Source organism: Gambusia affinis, linkage group LG17 (assembly GCF_019740435.1).
Source record: "Gambusia affinis linkage group LG17, SWU_Gaff_1.0, whole genome shotgun sequence".
In the NCBI taxonomy this organism is placed as follows: Eukaryota; Metazoa; Chordata; class Actinopteri; order Cyprinodontiformes; family Poeciliidae; genus Gambusia; species Gambusia affinis.
In genome coordinates this window covers 13,978,849-14,001,170 of record NC_057884.1, presented here as the reverse complement: position 1 = coordinate 14,001,170, position 22,322 = coordinate 13,978,849, and the positions used below count along the sequence as shown (strand labels likewise).

General features: G+C 38.7%; 1 protein-coding gene across 2 annotated transcripts; it reads right to left on the bottom strand.

Moving 5' to 3' along the window:
- Positions 1-593: 593 nt before the first annotated feature.
- LOC122847192 (lysine-specific demethylase 2B) lies at positions 594-21,825 on the bottom strand. 2 transcript variants are annotated; one of them, XM_044144649.1, is made up of 22 exons: positions 21,744-21,792; positions 21,575-21,665; positions 20,893-21,037; positions 20,667-20,745; positions 20,230-20,276; positions 19,110-19,288; positions 18,888-18,994; positions 18,614-18,707; positions 18,314-18,467; positions 17,783-17,898; positions 17,256-17,376; positions 16,288-16,694; positions 16,104-16,190; positions 10,806-11,036; positions 8,477-8,620; positions 8,289-8,375; positions 7,807-8,163; positions 5,969-7,014; positions 5,716-5,879; positions 3,105-3,266; positions 2,773-2,991; positions 594-1,824 (listed from the first exon to the last, which is right to left on the bottom strand). In XM_044144649.1, the coding sequence occupies exons 2-22, from the start codon at positions 21,617-21,619 to the stop codon at positions 1,643-1,645; spliced, it is 4,173 nt and encodes a 1,390-aa protein (XP_044000584.1). In that variant the 5' UTR covers positions 21,620-21,665; positions 21,744-21,792; the 3' UTR covers positions 594-1,642. The 2 variants fall into 2 exon arrangements, with proteins under 2 accessions (XP_044000584.1, XP_044000585.1); XM_044144650.1 differs by having other exon boundaries at positions 7,807-8,154; positions 21,575-21,825.
- Positions 21,826-22,322: the final 497 nt, after the last annotated feature.

The window sequence follows — 22,322 nt, the reverse complement described above, 5'->3', positions numbered from 1 at the left end:
ATTTTCTATAAGATTTACATGTATGTTTTGAACAGATAGACTGATCTAAGGTAATATACAAAAAATCTCACAGAGACAGTCTTTTAAAAATGAATCTTTAAAAGTAATGCTGCTAAACTGTAAACATGGACTGACATTTTATAAAAACAAAATCTTTCCACAAAAGAACCGTTTAAAAAAAACAAAAACATTTCTCATGAAAACTAAAATTGTTCAGTGTTACAAACCAAAAACAAACTTTAAAACACTTCTGTAAAATGTTGCAAATAAAGTATTTTGTTAATATATCTGTTCCCACATGATAAATGGTGATGCGTCTCGTCGTTGTGTTAAAAATAATAAGATCGCGCCTTTAGTCATAAAGTAAAACCTTGAAACTTATCCTCAGACCAATGTGCTTGGCTGTCATAAATTTAGCAGAAGACAGAATATTTATTTATTTATTTAAAAGCTTCAACTGCAGCAGATGGAAACCAAATCTCCCATAATGCTGAAATCCAGAATAATCACAATTTTGGAATAAAAATGAATGAAAAACTGCCTCGTTGTTTTTTTTATTTGATATTATCATATCAAATAAAAAAAACAACGAGGCAGTTTTTCAATCAATCATCAATCAATCATTTTATAATATTTTATACATACTTTAGACAAATTACTTTGCCTTCCATTTTTTCAGTCTTTGCAGATTAATATGATTCAGCACTGCTTATTTTAACCTAAGGGGCTCCACTAAGGCCTAGATTTGGTAATGTTGAAATATTAAATCTAAAGATGGATGTAAACATTTCTTAGCTGCATGCAGAGCTAAAATGCTTTCGTCTAGAAAGCACCAGCAAGAGAGATGGCAAAGAGGCGACTGCTCACTGATGACTTAACGCAGAGCAACCGAGTCAAATGCAAGCAGTCAGTAAAATTACTCAGCAGAACGTTTTAGTGTTGAAAAAATAGGCTTTATACACTGTACAACATAGCGTATGTAGGAATACATTCATGTATTCGTATGTACCTCATGAGTGCAAATAAGTTTTAAGCTTTGAAACATACGTACAGGTACAGTACCTGATCCAAATATGGTCTTGGTATTGGAAAACTTCTTTTTTTTTTAACAGTAGCTTTATCTAATAGAAAAAAAAAAACAGATCCAGGCACATTCAATAAAGTGTAAAAACAACCGCACAAACACTAATTACCTTCCAACAACAGATTTTTGCCTTAACTCCACAGAGCTGCACAACAATGCCAACTGATTATCCTTTTTTTCCTTGTTTTGGCAATATGATTCTATACACTGGTGCATTTTATATTGCACGTAGATGTAAGAAAAACTTTCTGATACAAAAATAGTGATTTATAATGCAAAGGTTATTGCATTAGAGCAAAATAGTCTATAAACACCAAGGGATAGCTATGATAGAATATGCAAATAGTTTATCAATAAATAAGTCATAAACAGGCGCAACAACAAAAACATTGTAATGTAATATTGCCATAGCTGGACAAGACCTCCATTTTTACATTCTGGCTCAGCAGCACATCAATTTTCAGACGTATTTACCGTCTGTGTCAGTTCTGTGTCTCTGTCACAAAGTCGTCTGCTGCCTCCTAGTGGACGATACATTTATCACAGTCTCTCCCACTCCTAGCTGATCTTCTGCAGCAGTTTGTCCTCTATTAGCTCAAACTGAACGCTGACTGACATCTCGGCGATGAACTGGTCACACCCCTCCTTGGTCACCTGCTTGCAGTAGCGCAAGTCGATGTGACAGATGCTTCCACAGCGCTTGAAATAGGTCAGCGACTGGTCGGTGACCCTGTTACAGACTGCAAGGGGAGGGAGGCGCAAGGTGAGAAATCAGAAAAAGGTGCAGAAGTGTTCTGAGATGAAGGATATTTGTGCATGTCTTGTGAGGACCTGGTTTTAGTTTTATGGCTAAATCTGTATTTTAAAGGTTACGAGGTTCCTAAAACCCTTAGAGGAGATACAGGCCCACAGCATTACAGAACTTTCCCCGTACAAAACACTTTGCCAAGGGTGCTTATTCGCACATTCTGAAAATCATTTGTTACTAGAAAACTCAATACAATTAAATCCTACTTATTTTAACTTTATCTTTGTGATGGTAGGACAAAAAAGATTACTTCCTGGCATATATTTCAAATAACTAGCTGATTTAAAGATATTGCTTAATTAAAACTTGGTGATCCCAAGATGTCACTTTCTAGACTTATTGATGAATTAAACTAAACTAGCAGATATGATTTTATAAAATGATTGATTTACATTTCCTTCATCGTAAATGTTAGTGATGTCAATAAATTTTGTTAAGAAAATATTTCCACAGATATTAACATTGAGGACTCTGACTAGAAAGTTCTTAATGAATTAAATTCTGATTCTGGATAATTCACTCGTTAATTTTGTGTGCACTAAAACAAGATTAATGCTCTCTTTCGATTTGTTTTCTCAGAGTTCCTGGTGTTTAACATCTAACATGTTCATAAAATGAAACAAAGTCTAACATTTCGGTAGTTAATAGATATCACACTATTTTTATTTTACATTTTTTCCAAATGATGTTTCACATTTTTCAGAAACATGTCAGACAGCAGTGGCTCAAAACGCTCACAAATATATTTTTAACTCAATTCCAACCAGCTGACTGACACATTTGCTTAATTTATAAACCTAATCTTTTAACTCACACACCAGTGAACTGCACATGTGAAGTAAGCTGAGATTTCCAGCCTGTAAAAGAGAGATTCTGGTACCTGACAGGTTGATGTCAGTGAGCGAGTCTCTGGTGGTTGTCCCTGCAGCGGTCAGGATGTTCACAGACTGGTCGGTGACATGGTTGCAGTAGCTGAGGTCCAGCTTCGATAACAGAGGCATGTAACGGATGATGAGGCACAGAGACGTGTCGGTGATGTCCAGTCCAGCCAGCCGGAGCTCCTCCACGTTACGCAGCTTACTCCGGTTATCCAGCTGACCTGGAACATAATAAAAGGAACTTCAAAATCTGAGGGAAATGATTAGGTTTGGTAACGATAGTGAGGATATTCAGATGGTTCTGTGAAAGTGATTTCTTAAGAAGTGTTGATACCTGGCCTGTTATCTGTCGGGGGCGACAGTAAGTCTCTCATCTGGGCGTCTTTCAGGCCCTCGACCCACTGAACGTCCAGCGTTCGCAGCAGAGGACAGCTGGAGGTGCACAGGGCCGAGACGGCGACCCAAGAGCAACCAGACAGGAGCAACACGCGCAAACCTGCAGGGCAAGAATTTAGAAATATATAGTTTCATTTTGAACACCTCATCTTGTTTTACTGCAGGTAGAGAAAAGTACACTGCAGATTGAAGATTCATTCTGAAGACATTGTTAGGATTTCCTCTGTAAACCAGCTCACATGCACATGAGGTAGACTTGCTGAATAACAGTGATCTATTAGGGAGAGCCAAGCAATTCATAAAGGAAAACTTTTCTGCAGTAAAATAGTAAAAAGTTTGCACAAAGTTGCTTTATGAAGTACATTATTTGACTGCCTTCATAATAAAAAGCATTTGCAATAATGATAAGTTCTCTTCTCAGATTATTTAAAAATTCACTTTGCTTCTTTTTGGTAAATTTTTTCCCTACGCATAACTGAAGAGGCCCTGAACAGTCACTGTAAGTTTCGTCAACTTGTTTTCTGCAAGTTTTGTATTGTTTTTATCCACTGAGGCACCAAAGTGAAGTTTTATATCTTCTTTGTTTGACAACTTTTTGCCATGCCCATATCCTAAAGTGCCTTTACACAACAATCACATCCCTGGAGGTTTTTCACATTTTGACAACACAACTGTTGCAAACACAAACTTAAATGTATAGTATTTGGATTTTGAGTGTGAGATCAATGTAAAACAAGGCAAAAATACACACTTTTCAAACTTCTTTATATAAATAAAATCTGAAAATTGTGATATCCATTTGCATTCTACCTTTCACTGCAATTACAACTGCAAGTGTTATGGGGTCTTTGCCAAATTTGCACACCTGGAGACTTCATTTTTATCTATTAAAAATCTTTGGATAACAAGTTTGTTGTAGTCAGGGTGTGTTCATGTTTATATGGAGTGTTTGGTTTTGACTCGTCTGACCAGATTAACTTCTTTTATGTGTTTGCTTTGTCCTTTAGTCCAAATAAAATACATTAAAATTTGTTATAATAACATGACAAAATGTGGACAAAATACTACTGCAAGGAACTGTATATCAGTAGACTCCCAGTTATTCAGGTGTGTACCAGTGTAGTTGGGTACATTTATGTTTATATTAATAAAAATGTTGCAGAGGTTCACAGTACATAGTTTTAACCATGTTTGAGGTTTCACTGATAAGATTATAGAGGCGTTCATGAAAGCACACATTTCATGAATAAAATCACATTCCTGGTTCCATTTATTCAATTCTCTGAGTCTGCAAAAAATGCTTATGCATGGTACAAAGTCAGGAGCTCCACTGATGGAGTGCAGCATTTTTGAAAGCAAAAAAGGACACAGTATGAACCATCATTTGTTTTCCCTCTTCTGTAGTCTGCACAGTTTAACTAAAATGTGATTTGCTAACATAATGGGCAGGCCACAATTCATCTTCAGTTCAAGACAAATGTTTAATGAGCTACTGTAAGGAGTTTTGTATATACAAGTTAAACCAGGTCTGGACATCCATTCGTTGTTTGTACCAGTTGTCCTTCCCGGATCTTAGCCTAGCTGGTGCCGTTGTCCAGGGTTTATTTGTTGAGAGGCGAGGACACGCCCTGGACAGGTTGCCAGCTCATCACAGAGACACACAGGAGAGACAACCACACACACTCATATCTAAGGGCAGTTTAGAGAAACCATTTAACCCAAGAGTTGTGTGTTTTGCAAGCTGGAGAACCCAGAGACAACATGCAAACATGCAGAAAGACCACAGGCTGGGATTCAAACTCAAGACCTTCTTGTTGGCAACAATGCTACCTGCTGTGACACAGTGCAGCTTGAAAATATCTGACAAACCTGAAGAGCATCTGAGCAATGCCTTTAAGGAGAAAGGAGGAGAAATGCAGTCTGACTTTGGTTTCATTTACCATTCTATAAAATCCTTGCAGATTTTAGCCCCTTTCAGATCATAGTTCCCAACTACAAACAAGATTTCTATGACTTATGTCATGCAAATCATACAAGTGAGATAATGGGGCATACACCAGCATACACCAGCATACACCTGGACCTGTAGTACCAAAGGGACACGTCCTACATGTTACAATCGTTCACGTGAACAAAATACACAAAATTTGTGTCAGGCTCAGTAATATCTGCATCTGCTTTTGTATTTCTCATATTCAGACACCTACACGCTACAAAAACACAAAATCTTACCAAGTATTTTTAGTCTAGCTTTTTGAGCAAATATCAAGTATTATTAACTAATACAAGTTCCTATATCTTTCTGAAAATATACTTGTAAGTTAATTACAAGTATATCCAGCTGAGAGGATCAAATTTGACAAATCCCTTCTTTTCATGGCTCGATTGTCTCCTCGGGTATCTGAGGTGTGACAGCGTTGGTTCAGCTTCAACACCCATTCTCTACTGACACCTTCCTACTGACTGCTGTGGCATGCAGAACATGTCACAGATTGAAAGTCTTCTCAACAAAGACCCTTAAGTTTTACACTCCGATGAAATCCTCTTACCAGGAAGCCTGTTGATGAGCCAGCTGAGCTGTTTTTTGGAGATGTTGGTCCAGCTGAGGTCCAGGGCTACCGGCTGCCTCCGGATGATGCCGCTCAGCATCAGAGGCGTTATCGACTTGCAGCGGTTCAGGCTGATTTGCTTCCACAGGGTTTTATCGCAGCACCTGGTTTGTGACAGGAAAGACGCGACCCGTGAGTTCGCTGCACATTCTCGTTTGGACGTTTTCAGCGGGACCGTTTGCCTCATACCCACCATCTGTTCCACGCTCTGCAGACACGCATGCAGACGCAGAGATCCCTGTGAGGGAGGTGACTGAACACTTTCATCCACGCCTCCCGACGCATCACGTGGGCTTCCCCGTCGTTCAGCGGCAGTCTGTCAGGTGGGGGACTGATGGGAGGGGGTCGAATGACGTGGCGCTCCATTTGAACGCACTTCGGAGGCGACCGGCGGGGGAGCGGACGCGGACATATCGGTGTAATCAGCGCGCTTCTGTTCCAGCTAAGAGGAGAGTAAACGTGTGGCATCCCATTGACCTCCTGACCCCTGTGTCGCAGCCAGTCACCCAGGTCACTGCTGCCGTTGCTGAGCGGCCAGCTTGGTTTCTGCTCATCCGCTTCGCTCCCTGGTTCAGGTTTTACTGGGCTGTGATTCTGGTTACCCGAGCAGTCCTCGGTTTTCAGCGGCTGTTTGTGGTAGTTGGCCACACTGTCCTCCAGCTTAGGACAGCTACGATTCTGAGCCTCTTCAGTTTTTATAGGTTTGCAGTTCTGATTGGCTATAAAATCTTCGTTTTTGAATGGCTTGCGATAATGACCGTTGTTCTCCATCTTCTCCACGCTGTGCTTCTGGTTGCTCAGAGAATCCTCCGTCTTGAGGACCTCTTGGCTCAACTCTTTGCTCGGTCCTTTGTTTGGAAGACGTCGGCGCTGATGACGGGCTTTGAGTGGACCAGAGCTCTTCTCCTGGCCATCTCCTGACTCGCTGCTCGGTCCGGCTCTGGGAGAGTTGGAGGATGAGTGGTCACCTTCTCTGGCTGAGGATGTTCTTAGCAGGGGACTCACGAGTGCCTTGGTTTTATCATCTCTCTCTTTACCTGCAGCCTCCTCTTCCTCTGAATCCTCATCTTGGCCCTCATCGTCATACTGGCTCTTCCTCTTAAAATGCATTCGGTCTGAGGATAAAATATCTTCTTCATGATCCCAGTGTCCCTCATCTTCCTCCCTGTGATCGTTCTCTGTCTTGATTTGTTGCAAAGGCTTCAGACTAAATTGATCATCTGCTTTTAAAAGCTTTTTCTAAGAACAAGAAGAGAAAGTTACATTTTAATGCAATCACAGTTAGTCTACAGCTATAAAGGATTCCCACAAGTTTATATCAAGCTTCATTACTTTTCCTAAACGTAAATGTCCAGATACTTCAGTAAATTTTTAATCAGTATTTGCTATAAAAATAAAAGTTCACTATGGATTTACTGTAATTTTACTCACATGTTGCTACTTAGTTTCCTCATCTGGTTGAAATAAGGATCATTCACTGTCTTTCACTCACAACAGAGACATGATAGATGTTTCATACATCTATGACTGTAATATTGGCTCTAAAGAAGCAACATCTAGCCCTGCTGTGGAGGACAGTGCTGCAGAAAACCCTAAGAACTCCTGGCAAAGTAAAATCAGAAGGTATGAAGCAGCATTAATGCTAAATGAATGTAATAATTTTTGAATAGTGAATAAAAGTGAGAAAAGAACCTTTTAAAAGTCAATATTTCTTTACATTTCTTGTAGCAGTCTGTTGGTTTGCAAATAGGGTCCCCAACGAGAAGCTAATGCTGTTTAGAGAGCCAAGACATGGGACATTTAGGAACTGCTGCTACGGATAACATCATTACCACTGTTATAATAAAGATGATGGATTGTGTCAGCTGCAGTAGTGAAAAGTGTTACGTTACAGCTCTAAAACAAATCTATTAAATCATACAACAAAGGAGTCAATCCTTTAGAACAACTCCAGCACATTAATATCAAATATAATGCATGTTTTAATAATAATATATGTAAAGGTTAGTAAAAACAAAAGAAGGGTCTTACCTTCTTTTTCAACATAATGGGTTCATCATTCGTATCAAACAGTTTCCTTTTCTTCCTCAATGGATTATCTTCGAGTCGTGTTCGTGGTAAGCTTTCCAGAGCTAGCAGGGGCGGACGTTTCTTAGGAGGCTCGTCATCGTTCTTCTTCAAGATTACTTCCCGCTCCGCTTTCCTTTTCACAGCGGACGAGGTCGTCAGTGGGGTAACAGGTGTCGTTGCCATCACCACCGGCAGCAGCGGCGGGGGCAGCGGCTCGGGCTCCTCTTTTGAGTCTCGGTTTAAGCGCGGTTCTTTGAGAAGGGAGCCAGGAAGGTTCGATGCGTACTTGAATCCTGGCCCCCTTTTTTGCTTTGTGGCCAAAAAGTTGGAAGAAAAGAGAAAACAACTTTATTTATCTGGCTCTGACATGTGCAGATAAATTTAGCTGTTTTGCAAATTGATCAAATTAACATAAACGGAATCTAGTCCACAGTGATGCTTACTTTTCCAGTTTTTCCTGCATGGTTACACTTTGGACACTCCCAACAGTTCGGCAGCTCATCATTGACTAATCCACTCGAATCTTTAACCTAAATGAAATCAGAATTTATTGTTTGACAGCTGTCCATAGCATGAAAAGGATATTGTTTACAGTGTTTATATTTGACCATACTGATGTTGAACAGCTCACCTTGAGACAGTTCGGATGAACAATCTCATTACAGATGGAGCACTCCATGAGCATCAGGTTGAATTTCTCCTCTTCATCCTCCACTGTGTCTTCCTTTCCAGCTTCTCCACAGACAAGACACACTGCTGTGTGGGGCAGGACCGGCTGAGGAAACCCACACAAGGAGACAATCAGTACATCTGTCTGTGTTAGTATACGGAAATTACATTTTTGTATGTGCATTTTTAGTGACTCTTGGAATAAAAGCTTCTTGTGAAGAGTAAGGCAAGCTTAGAAACCAACCAAAAGATGTAAGGAAGTTATGCAAATAACAGCGCAATAAAGTAGTAACAAAAATGTGGCAGAAAATACAACATAGGGCAACATAGGCAACATAGGTAACAAAAAACAAACAAGGGCAGCATCATGTGGCTTTGTGGGAAGAAGAAGTTGTGGGCTCCCTCCCCACCAACACATTAACGTAACTTCAAATTGCCCACTAATGTACATATAAATGTATGAATGTTGGAAGTGCATTTGGGTTAATGAGACTCATAGTGTAAAAGTGCCAGGAGAGATCGAAATGATCGAAATGATCTACTTACAAAAAGTAGAACATTATCAAAAAATACTGAGTTGACATAAAGAATAAACATGTGAGATAAGTCTAGTTTGTTCTTTCTTTTATATTTTATTTACTAATTTTGACCAGTGTTTCAATTGCAATTCAGATTGAGCTTTGAATTCAGTCTAACTTATTCTAAAAAAAAAAAAAAAACTATCTTTAAAAATTATTCCATGCATTAAATTGTTTACTTGTAATGAATTTAAGCTTGTTAAACTCTTGATTAAAAACGTTTTTCTAATCTGTCTCTAATCTGTCATTTCAAAACTTAACCTTTCTGCCTGTCACTGAACATTCCCTGCAGCCATGTTTTTTTAAACCCTGGTCTTCAAGGCACTCACTGTCCTGCATGTTTTAGGCATTCCCCTGCTTCAGCACACGTGATTTCAGTTGATGGCTGATAACAAGGTTTTGCTGAAATGCAATCGTCTGAATGTGGTGTGTTGAATCAGGGAAACATCTAAAACCTGCAGGTCAGTGAGTCGTTAGGACCAGGATTGGGAAACTCTGCCCAAACCTGGGTCAGAGGTCGGGGCAGACAACAGGCTGTTGCCATCCTTGTGCTTCGCTTTAGAAATGTTGTGGTTAAGTACAAACAATTATGCAACATCAGAAAACAAACTAAGGCTTTTGTTGACTGTAGGTGATTTGGAACAATGCTGAGATGATCACACAATCTTGTGACTCATTTCAGCCAGTGAGGTCATTTAAAGTAGAGGCTCTGAGAGTGAAGCATCTCCAAAACGTGAGTGTTAAAATTGATTGAGGTTTCATATACACTTTTCATTACCACATTCTATTCTTTTCCAGGCTCAAATCAGAAGATTATTTCCATCTATTTTGACCTGTTTAAAAAATATAGATACAAAACGTTTTTTAACGCAGATGTTTTCCTACAGGTCTGCCTTTAAATAAGCAGGAAAAAAGACAGATTGACTCATACAACAATGATCATAGGATAGGAAATAAAGTCTAACAAATTTTTCCACTCTCTTAACTTCTTCCTCTATATTTAGTCAGATCCATAAAATCCTTTAAATGAAATTTGATAATTTTGCAGACATTCCCAGGTTCCATACTAACCACGTTTATTCAAAATCTATTGCTAATAGCATATATTTTGCCATAATAAGAAGAGATTTGTAAAAACATAGTCATAGACAGCTTAAAACAGCAGAACTGTGGCTGTTTGTGATGTCATTTTGCTCTAGTCTAAGAGGCTTATTAGAAACGTGTATCCTTCAAAAAGCAATACTCAATGTTATAAATCTTTGAAAGTATTATTTAATAAGTTGGAAACTAAAAAGTCTAAGCTCCAGATACAAGCCCAGTTTGTATATATTTATCTGTCCATGGTTCTGAAACATGCAAACAGCACCTCACCAAACATTCCTCAAGAAGCCTTTGAGGAAGTCAGGACACAAAAATACACCTGCGAACCAACAACTATAAGTATTCTTCATATTTGATGGGCCAAATCTACATAAAACAATAAGCATCTAATACTGTGCCAACCAATAGCCTCTCACAACATGCTCATCCATCTGCCTTTATCATTTCTCCAATTAATTGTTATCAGTCTTTATGCAAAGATGGGTTGATTACCCTTGCTTATTTATCAAACAGATATAAAACTGCTGCCAATTGTGTCACGTCACTCAGAAAGCTAGCGAGCCAAACCTCATCTCTGAATAAAAACGAGCGCTCCCAGCATCCTGTACTCACAGCAATGCACTGCCTCATGATGCAAGACTGCTTCATTCGCCCCGGCCCTCCAAACTTCTTCATGTCTTTACAGAAGTGGCATTCTCCGCACTCCGTCCGCAGACACGCCTCGCACTTTCGGCAACGCGTCCTTCTTCTCCTGGCACCAGACGTTCCCCGGCTGGCCGACAGCTTGACTGCTGATGCAGGAGATGCTGCCATCTTAGGTTTCGGCCGGTTGGGAGGCCGGGGCTAAAAGGGCAAAAAGGGATACAGTGACGAGCGGATTGACAAAAAAAATTAAGCAGTAGTTTTACTTTGGCGGTATCTGTTGGTGTCACGCTGCTCAACATGAAGCCTGCAGTGAATCCTTCGGGATAAAAGTTCCAAGTTTAATCACATCAATGTAGAGACAACAAAGAACCTTTACAATTAATAATTAATATCTAATTGTCTCAGTACCGTTACAAAGAATATATCATTAAGAAAATATCATAACAGGTACAGTAAAGCCCATTAGTACATTTAAGGTCTACATTCCTTTGCAAAAATGTCCATACTACTTTAAGTTTTTCATGTTTGGTTACTTTAAACCAAACACTCTATATAGATCATAAACCTATATAATTTTAAAAAGGGTAGCATGCATTTGTATTTTAATTCCTTTCACACGCTATTGTGTAGAACCATGTTTTGCAACAATTAAGTCTTAATCTTATTGGGGTGTGTCTCTTCCAGTATTAAACATGAAGAAACTAAAAGTTTTGTCTATTTAATTTGCAAAGTAGCTCAAAGTTGTTCAAACTGTGTGGAAAGTCTCTAATCTTGCCACATATTCTCAAATAATTTGGGTCTGGATACCAAACAAAATTCTGACAAAGTTCCTTTTTCTCACCTGAAATCCCAGTAAAATACATTGAAGTTGGAGGCTGTAATATTTAAAACGTGAAGAAGCTCAAGATGTGCGAAACCTTTCGGAAAGCACTGCATAACTGCAAATCTAATAATCAAATAAGATGACGTAAGTGCTGAACAGCATTTGTTTATTTTGTTGTTTTGGGTTTTTTTCCGCTTTCTCTCTCTAGGATAATATTTCAATGTACACAGAAATAAAGGGATGATAGGCATTAATATTTATCCACAGAAAACAAACCTGACCAGATGGGGCTGGTTTTAAACACGTATTCCATGCCTCTTACAGGACTGAACAGAAGAACAAACAATCACATCAAAAAATGTCCCTGAAGGCACCATCCAAATTTAGCCTCTTGCTGCCTTGCATGTTTCTTCTTCAAAGAGAAGCTACACTCACAGCCACATCTCACACATGCTGCATGAGGAAGACACATTGTTCTGTCTTCCACAGCACACAGACTGATAAAGACATGCACTCATAATAATCTCTGCTCTATTTTAAACATCTGGCCAATGGAGATTATAAATCTTTGACCGTTATTGTTCCTGTGCTGTAATTCTCCTCCTTTGGCAGCTCAGTGGCTGTTCTTTTAGATCAGAAAATCCACTCGATGCTCTCCACCATCACACATGAGACACAGAGCAGCAGAATGGGGGGATAAATAAATAAGAGCAAGAGGTGAAAAACACTGCAGCTATTGGAGACGAAGCCTGGATTCCTTCAGTTACATCGGCAGTGCAGATTTTTCTGGTGTCAGCATAGCAACAGCCGCGTCCCGTTCCCTAACAGAACAGTGTATGACACACACACACTTGTAACCAATGAGGACTGTAACTAGAGAGCCTCCAAGAGGGGGAAAAAAAGTGATTGTGGTAAATTTTGGGCACATAATGATAATTTACAGCAGCCATGAAACAGACTGACACGGACAGTCAGATATGTGGTTGGCAGACAGGATTAATGTGAAATACTGAAGAACCGGGGGCGGGGGGTGCAATCTGCCCTGGAGTTTTTTAGGGGGATTAACAAGAGGGAAGGTCCAGATAACCAAGTAACAGAGACCAGACCTGAACAGTTACAGTCTGAGAGATACTCAGGTTGATGTTAAGCAGCTACTTATCTAATGATCACAGCGTATTACAGGTAAATAAAACAGGTAATTAAACTACTAGTTCAAGAGGCAAGTAAGAAGACAGACTGATCCCTTCTTGTGTCCTGTCAGCAGAAATAGCTGATGCACAAAGAATTATTTAGATTTAGGTTTTAGCAGAAAAACAATAACCATTTTTATTATTTTATTGGCAAACTACAAACAGGTTATAGTTCAGTCTTTATCAACAATAAAAATATCTGACTATTTAGCAATTTCTTGAGTGCTTATTCTGCTGGGAAACATTTTAATAGAACAGCTGCTACGATTAATGAAATGACCAAGAACTCTATGTTCATTAAGTTGAACACACACGTCAATATAAAATAAATAATGAGAACAAATATAAAACATATACAGACAATTACAAACCTAAGGGCAACATCAAACTTCAATGATCTTATAGCAACAGTAGAGGTTCAAAAAAAAAAAAAAACACAGTTATAAAATATTTGCAAAATTTGGTTTAGATAAAAACAGTTTCCACATCTACTGGAATAAACAACCAAAAATAAAGTAATGTGATAGCAACATTTGAAACCTGCAGGTGATGTCACTAAATTCAACACAAGTTGCTCAAATTGTTCCTAAAGTTTCAGTTTCAGAGCCCGAGTCATCCTCTGAACAATTTTGGGTTTAAGGCTACTGACTTAAAGAATGTGTGTGTGTGTGTGTGTGTGTGTGTGTGTGTGTGTGTGTGTGTGTGTGTGTGTGCGCGTGTGTGTGTGTGTGTGTGTGTGGGCGTGTGCGTGTGTGTAAATGACTGGAATCAATTTTGGAAAGGTCATGTGACTTGTTCTACTTGACAGCAGAACAAGATGGACTCGTTCATCAGCGCTCAGTGTTTTGTTTCATTCAAATGCGGTCACAGATTTTAAGTGAGGGAGGAGTTTGGCGCTGAGGTGAGCAGTGGAGTAGGAAATTTATTTACATCAGCTAAAATTTGCAAGCAAGTTCTTTCACAGATCCAGCTACCATTAATACCTAGGTTAATGGGTGCAATAATGTAACACATGTTGAAATATTAACAGAGTTCATTATTTTCACCGTCAGACCACTAAATCCGAAATGAATCAGCATCAGAAGGCAACCACCAAAAAATTTTAACAGTAAAAAGACACCAATTATCTTCTCTGCAATAAACACACAAATAAGAAAACTATACAGAAGGTTCAAACCAAAGGCTGAGCACTGAGGGCAGACTCAATCCACGCTTTTGTCTCAAACAAGCTCAATTTCCCCACTGCTCTGTGATGTTCCACACAAGCGTAAACACAAAACATTCCTCCAGTTGGCTCGGTGTGCCTGCCTGCCTGCCTGCAGGGCGTCAGTGTGCTAACCTGCTCAGAGTCTGAGTCGTAGTCCTCATCATCAGCGCTCAGCGACATGGCCATGGCTTGTTTTCAGATGCCGTCCAGCTCATAGCAAACTGACATGGCTGCAGTCTCCTCCTCCTCCTTCTACTCCTGCTACTGCTGTCAGGCCTACAGCCCTCCCTCCTGCTCTAAAGCTTCACAATACCACAAGCAGATGTAGGAAGCACACACACACACACACACACACACACACGCACACAATTCTCCCTCATTAATATGGATCTGCTCCATGGAAGGAAAGGGGTGTTGCTGCAAACGCCGAGCCAATGGGAGGCAGCTGAGCAACAGAATATGAACTGGGGGTGTAGGCCTCGGTCCAATGAGAAAAGAGGAAGCGGCAAAAGTGTTGTCATATTCATTCTGCGCATCATAAGGAGAGAAGAGCAGGCTTGTGCACAACCAATAGAGCCAGATGGCATCTCATTACAAAAGGCAAACACAAAGAGGCCCTGGGACCAGCAGCTGGCCTTTCAAGGGACAGCAAGTGGGTGGCGGGGTGATCCAGAGGCTTGATGAGACCAGCAGAAACTTTATGACCAAACATTCATCTGACAATTATCTCAAGATGCATAAATAATACTTTCCCTAGCAGCTTAAGGTCTGATCTGCCAACTACTATTAAAAACAAGTACTTGCATAAGCTTTTATCCTTGTAGGTAATTTTACTATAAAGTGTTCCAATAAGAAAATGAAGACAATACTGACATTGTTATTGTTAAGGTAAATGTAGGGGTTGTTCTGTTTTTACATATCACAGATTAACATACATTAATTATACATTAGACGGGCAGCATGATGTATTTTCAAGGCACATAGTGCCACTTTATAGTACAATAAAGCAACTATGTTACCTTCAGTTATAAAAAGGCAGTATATATCAAACTTGACTTAAGAGAAATTTCATTATACAAATAACATTTGTATTTGATGCCTGGATATTGGCCACTGTCTTTTTAAGAAGCGTCTGCTCTTAAAAAGACAGTGTCTTTCTGACACTCCGCCTTTAACACGTCATCACAACAATGATCCTCGTTTCGGCGCTTACAAAGGTTCTTAGGAGAGCTGAACGAGATTTGGTCGCATTCTCCAACAGGCAACGACAGCTGGCAGAGGCTGCATCACCACCGTCCACTTTAAGAGCTTTTTATCATGCTTTTTATGAAAAATATTCTCAGTTTCCCATTCACTTGCTGGTTCTGCTCAACTTCCCTTCAAGATTGGACATCGCCAAAATGATCCTGTCAGAAATCGCCTGCCTTCTGTGACCACCCACAGTGTACAAAGTGCCTACAGGATTTTAAAGGATCGTTGTCATCCTCCGGACTCGGATTGAGATGACCAATATGCAGAACTCAAAATGTTTATTCCCAAATTTAAGAGCAGTAATAAGTGCTTCTGTAATCTTCTGTACACTATTAACCTTTTTGCAACACAAATGTGACTGATCAGTTCTGACTGGCTTAGTAAAAACCCGTGTAAAACACCAAACCTAGGAATAACTTAAAATACAAAGATTTATTTTTTTATTTTTTCCTTTTGACAACCAGCCACAGGTTTATGACCACGTATTTAATTGTATTCTAATTGGGGTATCCTACAAAACTACAAAACTTGAAGATCAAATTTAAACATTAAATTTAGAACCACAAAACTTTCATACATTATTATCTTCATTTTGGCATTATCTTAAAGTCAAGAAAAGTTAGATGAACACCAAAACTTAATATGTCCTGCAGCTAAACATTTTTCAAAACATCATAAACCTACTCCCACTTTGCAAAGTTCATCGTCCTGCAGCTCATTTGTCTGTAAAAGAGGGCTGAAGCAATGTAATAGAAAATGATCACTCTCTGCAAAATCTGGTTTGTTTTGCTTACCTTTAAGACTTTCTTAGGCCATAACACAACAGGAACCCCGGTGATTGCTAATTTTGGGTCATCATCGGCATGTTCCTTCAGGACAACCTAAACAGCCAAAGAGGAAAACAAATCGTCTTATGTCTACTCCTGTAATTGTTTCAGTGGTTCTTTTTTGTTTGTTTTATTTTGGGGAGTTTTCTACCTTCATGTCATCTAGGAGGGCCTGAGGGCTCTCTATTCCCACCGGAACACATTTTTTATTCTCAGGGAGTGATTCCAGTTTCTCCACCAGTGTCCTGAGCCCGATCAGCTCATGCTGTGTCAGGTGAGTCCTCTTGCTCTGAGCCTCAGAACCTGGAGATTCCGAGGGGGTTTTGGAGAAGTCTGGAGAGGCGGAGCAAGGATTACAGCTGTCCTCCGAGTCGACAGATAAAGCAGCTCTGAGCAGTGAGCCCTTGATGATGTCAGGCGAGCAAGGGCCATCTCCAGAGGGTCTTTCAGTTTTTTCTCTGTGGCCGTCCCTAACCAGAGGTCCACAGGAGTCCTCATTCATGTCCTGGCTCCTGGAGTCCGAAGACGGGCTTTCTGTTTTTATCTTTGTCTCAAAGTCTAGAAGTAAACAGAGGTAATAATACCGCTTGTTGAGAACATGTCAAACTTCACTAAAAATGAGTCAGGTTTTGTTTTTACTTCACCTTGCAAAGACGCTTCCCACCCCCACAACTAAATCTTTCTGATAATTGACAAATATAAAGTAAAGACGATGGGTTTTCCCTTGTTGAATTAATTTATTAAGGAAAAGAACTATTTTAGGTGGCAATAACTGTGACAACAGCAATTTATTTCAAAAACAAAATAAAATTAACTTCAGGCATCAAATTCAAAAGCAGAATGATGTGATAGCCTCTCTTTTAATTAAAATTAAACTCCAACTTGATGCAGAGCCTCTTTCCTGCAGGATTTCCTGATTGCTGGATTCCACTTTACATAATGAGAAAAAGTCCAGCTGCTAGTATTCAGTCTGTGTGATAAAAATTGGATGTTATAGGTTTTGAATTCCAGCTTTCTTTATATATTCTATGAAAATTATCCTTTCAGCAATTTATCCATCATTGAATCATATGTTTTGTATTGTTCTATTTCTTTTGCGTAGTGATCGATCGTTCTTACCGACAGACTCTTTATGGATCTCATGAGTATAGTAGGACCTTTTGGTCAGACAGTGCAGGTATCGCTCCAGGACGTACCAGCAAATCTCGTAGTAAAATGGGAAGCGGAATTTGGAATGAACCTAAAGAAAGGAAAAAGGGATTTATACTCAGACTGGCTATACACTGGCAATATTTAACAAAATCGTTTTTTGGGTTTTTTTGTAAAGGTTTTCAGAGATGTCAAATACAAAATTTTGGTTTTATACATGGACTTGTATAGAAATAACATAAACAGGATGCAACATAAAATACATGATACAGGAGACAGAACAGCTCTTGGGGAATTTGGGTTAAAGTCTTCATGTGATTTCTTTTCTTGAATGCTTGAAACTATTTCTCACGGAGAAGCCAATAAACAGCAGAAAGCAGTTCTTTTTTGCCGTTTAAAATAAACTCAAAATGTTTCTTTTCACTGAGATGAATCTATTGCAGAGTTTCCTGTGCAGGTCGGTGTATCGCCATGCTTTCCAGCATGAAGACTCCTACCTTTGTCCTGTTTTCTATCTCGTGGATAGTGAACTGCATGGGGATGTTAAAGCTGTGCAGAATGTTTCCTCCAAAAACTAGTGTGTCTACAGGAGTGTAAACAGCATGGATCCAACCTTAAATTACAAAACAAAAAAACAATCAAAACAATAAGGAAGGCAACATTTGCCCAAACTCATGATTGGACAGAGTTGCTACAACTTTGTTTTGTTTTTTTTTTTACAAAAGGCATACTTTTCCAAACTCCCAAAATTTCCATACATCTCACTCTTTGTTGCCAGTTTTTAAACTACACATACACAATTTACCATTTTACAGTGGTCAGGCTTTAAATATGTAAACTGCAAACACCGGGACTATAAGGATTCACTACAATTCAAATTAAATCCCAGACTTTTAAAGACTTCTCCAACTTCCATAGGAACTCTGCATTTACTGCAAAGTAACCGTAAAAGGCTTTGTGTCCTTCTTAATTCATCTGGTATGTAATCTGTTCCCATTGCCTCCTTAAAAACAACTAAGTCAACTCACCAGATGGGATGAAGAAGGTGTATCCTTGTTTCAGCTCCACTCTCTGGCATCCATCAGCTCGGTCTCCCAGGAAGACGTCACTCTGCTTGCCTGAAAGGACCCAGTCCTCATACAGTGCAAGGTTATGTGGGGTTGGAGGCACAAGCCAGAATACCTGACAAAAAGAAGTGTTGTTACTGCAATGGACTGAGCTAATGTTAAAAAACCTGGGGCTACCATTTATTAAACCACATGAAGCAAAATCTTAGTTTAAGTATGAGTATAATATAGTTTAGGTAGAAAGATAAAACACAAACATACTTTTTGTCCCTTGAATACATGATACCAAACTGACGTTCCTCCGAAATCAATGTGAAAGTCTGTGTAGCAGCCCTTTACACTCATCAAACAGTACCTGAAAACAAAATAAGATCATACTTAATTCTATGAAGAAAAAAAAATCATTAAAAATGAGACAAATATGAACTATAAAACACATTCCAACTATAAGAAACTAACAAGGAGGACAACAGTAAAGAAAATACTTTACAGTATTTACAATCGATACAAAGCAAATTGATTAGCAAAGTTTTACCTTTGCACTTTGGGGTACTTCATCTCTGAAATAATGTTGGTAGCTTCTGTTTGGCTGTGCTTTAGATCAGGAGGCCACATGTTGTCCACCCAGTCAACCTGATCCACCTGTAAAAACGAGAAAAACTGAACATTTATGACTCAGAAACAAGTTTTCAGTCAACTTCATAGAGGTTTCTGAACGCTTATGAAATTTTTCACAATATCACCATGCATTTCCTACCACTGTGGGCCGTTTGATGAGATGCTCCAGCTTAGTGTGGCTGAACTCTAAGCTGATCACATTAAAGAGTTTGTCGCGCTCTTCCTCCGGGGTCTCGTAATAACGGACAAACTGAGCCATGCTCATTTCCGAGCCTTTTTGAGTGCTCACGTCCATGACATCCACAGACCTGCGACTGCCTGCAACAAAACAGGTCAAATCAACTCTTCATTGGCTTTATTACAAAAGCTCCAAATTGTGGAATTGCACAGGATATTATATCACAAAGGTAATTTTCTTACAGTCTGGGCAAAAATCTTTTATTTTTTCTTATTTTGATTATTGAAAGTTTACAATAAAGCTGCAATTTTGAAACAGAATTAAGACAATTCTCATTATCAACAATACTGATAATTTATCAACAAAACAGCACACTGAGAATAAAGATTAAATAGGTCAAAACTTCAAAGCTCACTGTCAAAAAAACTGCAAACTTTTTTTCAGAATGAAAAAAAACTAAGTAATTGACACTTCTACACATCTTTACTAGAGGTGTGTTGAGGATACTGTAAATCTGCTCCAATTGGAATCACTTCAGGGGCTCCTCAAAGTGTCATTCACAGGAGTCCCCACTAGGTGGGGCTGATTTATTCAAAATTAAAGTAATAATGTATTTGTAGGTAAAGATAAAAACTAAAGAGAAAATGGCAAAAAAAATTAAATATCACAATTATAGCAGTGACGGGGAATTGTTCTATAGTATTTCACAGTTCAGAAACCTGTATAAGTTTTCATCTCAGTGTTATACTTAAAAATGTTATATACATATTTCCAGAATTTTTATTAAAATATATCAATGTCTTTTACAACCAATAATTTCATGCAACATTTTTCTGCTTTAAGTACAAAGACACTACGACTTTATAATCCTGTGTTACAAAATCTGTCATTGTCAGCCACTAATGTGGTGATCTGGTTTGTTTACAGGAAGTCAAAATAGAGTTGCAATGATTTCTTTGTTAAACCTAGCAAAAAAAAAGAAAGAAATACACACACACACACACACACACACACACACATATATGTATATATTATGTGGTGGTTATTTACTGTGTCCTTTAGAATGAATTTTGACTCTTACCAACTAATCCTTTTATTTCACTGACTGTAAACTCCGAGTCAGGCATTCTGCAAAAAAAAAAGACATGGTAAAAATAGAAAAACAGATCTTATCACAGAAACATGTCTGACAATGAGATATAATTTAGATCTTCACTTCTATACTGTAGCAGTTCTTTCAAAAGAAATAAGCATAAGAACACAAATGCTCAATAATGCTGCTGAGATTTTGTTTGTTTTTCAACTGGAAAGATCTGCACAACTACAAATGCAAATACACAAACATCTTAGTGGTTTTAAAAGGATCTGTTTACATTTAATGAGTTATATTATTTGAATTTGAACAACTTTAAAATGTATTGTGGTCCCGTTAATAATAGTTTAATTAAACACTTTAAGAAAAAGTGAAAAGAACCTCAGTAGTAACAAAATTGCTGTTTTGTGTAGAAAACGTCTTACCTGATCCCTAATTCATCTTTCTCTTTAAAAATAAGTGGTATCCTGAGGGCCTCCTTTTGCACATATTCATAGGTGAAGTCTGTAAGACAGGATTATTGTCAGTTTTACTCCAAATCGTGTAGGCATCTCTTCATATATGTATTGATGTAAAGACAATATTTTGCCAGTCAAATTATCATTTACTTTGTTGCAAGTGAATAATAAAGTTGTATGACATGATTTTTACCTCTGCCCTCCATTAAGTGAACAAATTCTGAATTATAGCAGTCACTGGCAAGCTTTTCCTCCACGCTGAAACCTCTAATGTTTACAATTTCTTCAACGTCAGATAGATCCTCGTTCTCGTCGTACATCCTCCGGCAGATGGAGCGCTGCCATTGAAAAATGCCATTATTTACATGACAAAAACAGACACACGTGAAAAGCCCACTGGCTATCCCTAAAAAGGCCCACGCTTCTCCACAGATGGTTACTAAAGAATAGTAAAGAGTCACTGAACGTTCATTTAGTGTCTAACTTTAATGCGTAAAATATTTCGGATTTTGTAGCGCCACTTCGGTTACCATAGCAGCACAATTGCAAAATGTGACTTCTCGCGCTTCAAGTGTTTAATGACGCTAATCGAATGAGAAATGAGCTGCTGATAACTGTAATTGTTTCTAGTTAATTATCCGTCTTTAACAATTTGTCTTATTTATGTTTTCAAATGCTTTGTGAATATTACACAAATAAGATAAGTTATAGTCTCTACAATTCGGCATACGCCGTTCTTTTCATTGTTTTCCTCAAACTTTACCAGCTTCCATGACATGACAAATACCCCCCAATGTTTTCAGTTGCAAACGTTAGCTAAGCTAACCCAGTCTCTCTTCTCACAAGCTAACGTTAACGCGGCGGATGCTACACACCAGCCTCCGTCCAGTTTCAGCACACGTCTCCACGGACTGGGCCATCGTCTCTTCGGGTCGTTTTCCAGCCTCTCAGTTTCGGGGAAGCATCCTCATGCGTAGTAAAGTTAAGGAGGCACTTAGCACCCTTTACGCTTCAAAACAAGGGAACCATGTTTTTGTGTCTTACGTCATGGTCAGGAACCAAAACATTGTTGGACAACGTCATGGCATGTCACTCCGCTGCTTTCCACTGTTTTTACAAACCACAAACATTCATTACATAACATCGGCTTACAACGCATAAAAGCTACTTCCGTCGTTAGAGGACGTGTGTAGTTTAATTAACCACCTTTAAATAAACAGACTTTATGATTATCTTAAAATGTTTTTCATACATAGATGAATAAAACTGCAGTCACCTAAAATAACACCTTGGTTTTTATAAAATTAGATGGCGATAATAAAACATTTTGTTCGTTCTAAATAAGGTTGTGTCATATCAAGAAATATACTACTAACATTTTGTAATCATTTAAATTCCTCTTTTTTTAACTCGGTTCACTTTTGGATTAGTAAGATTTTACTGAGTCTGAAATTATTAAATTTCTGATTTTGGTCTGCATCTCTTTGCCTAAGGATGGGTTAGTTTTATTTTGTTTTATTTTACTTCAAACTAACATGTCCCAAATCTTCTATGAAAGAACATAGTGTAAGATATTTGCATTGCAAATTTATAGTAGTGCATTTGTGGCTATATATCACCTCA

Bases quoted from the DNA above. Each gene is read 5' to 3' on its own strand.
- LOC122847192 (XM_044144649.1), bottom strand. From the start codon at position 21,619: ATGGCCCAGTCCGTGGAGACGTGTGCTGAAACTGGACGGAGGCTG. The intron at 18,995-19,109 runs GTAGGAAATGCA...TCGTTTTTACAG, and splicing joins TCATCAAACGGCCCACAGTG to GTGGATCAGGTTGACTGGGT. The intron at 18,708-18,887 runs GTAAAACTTTGC...TTTTGTTTTCAG, and splicing joins AAGTACCCCAAAGTGCAAAG to GTACTGTTTGATGAGTGTAA.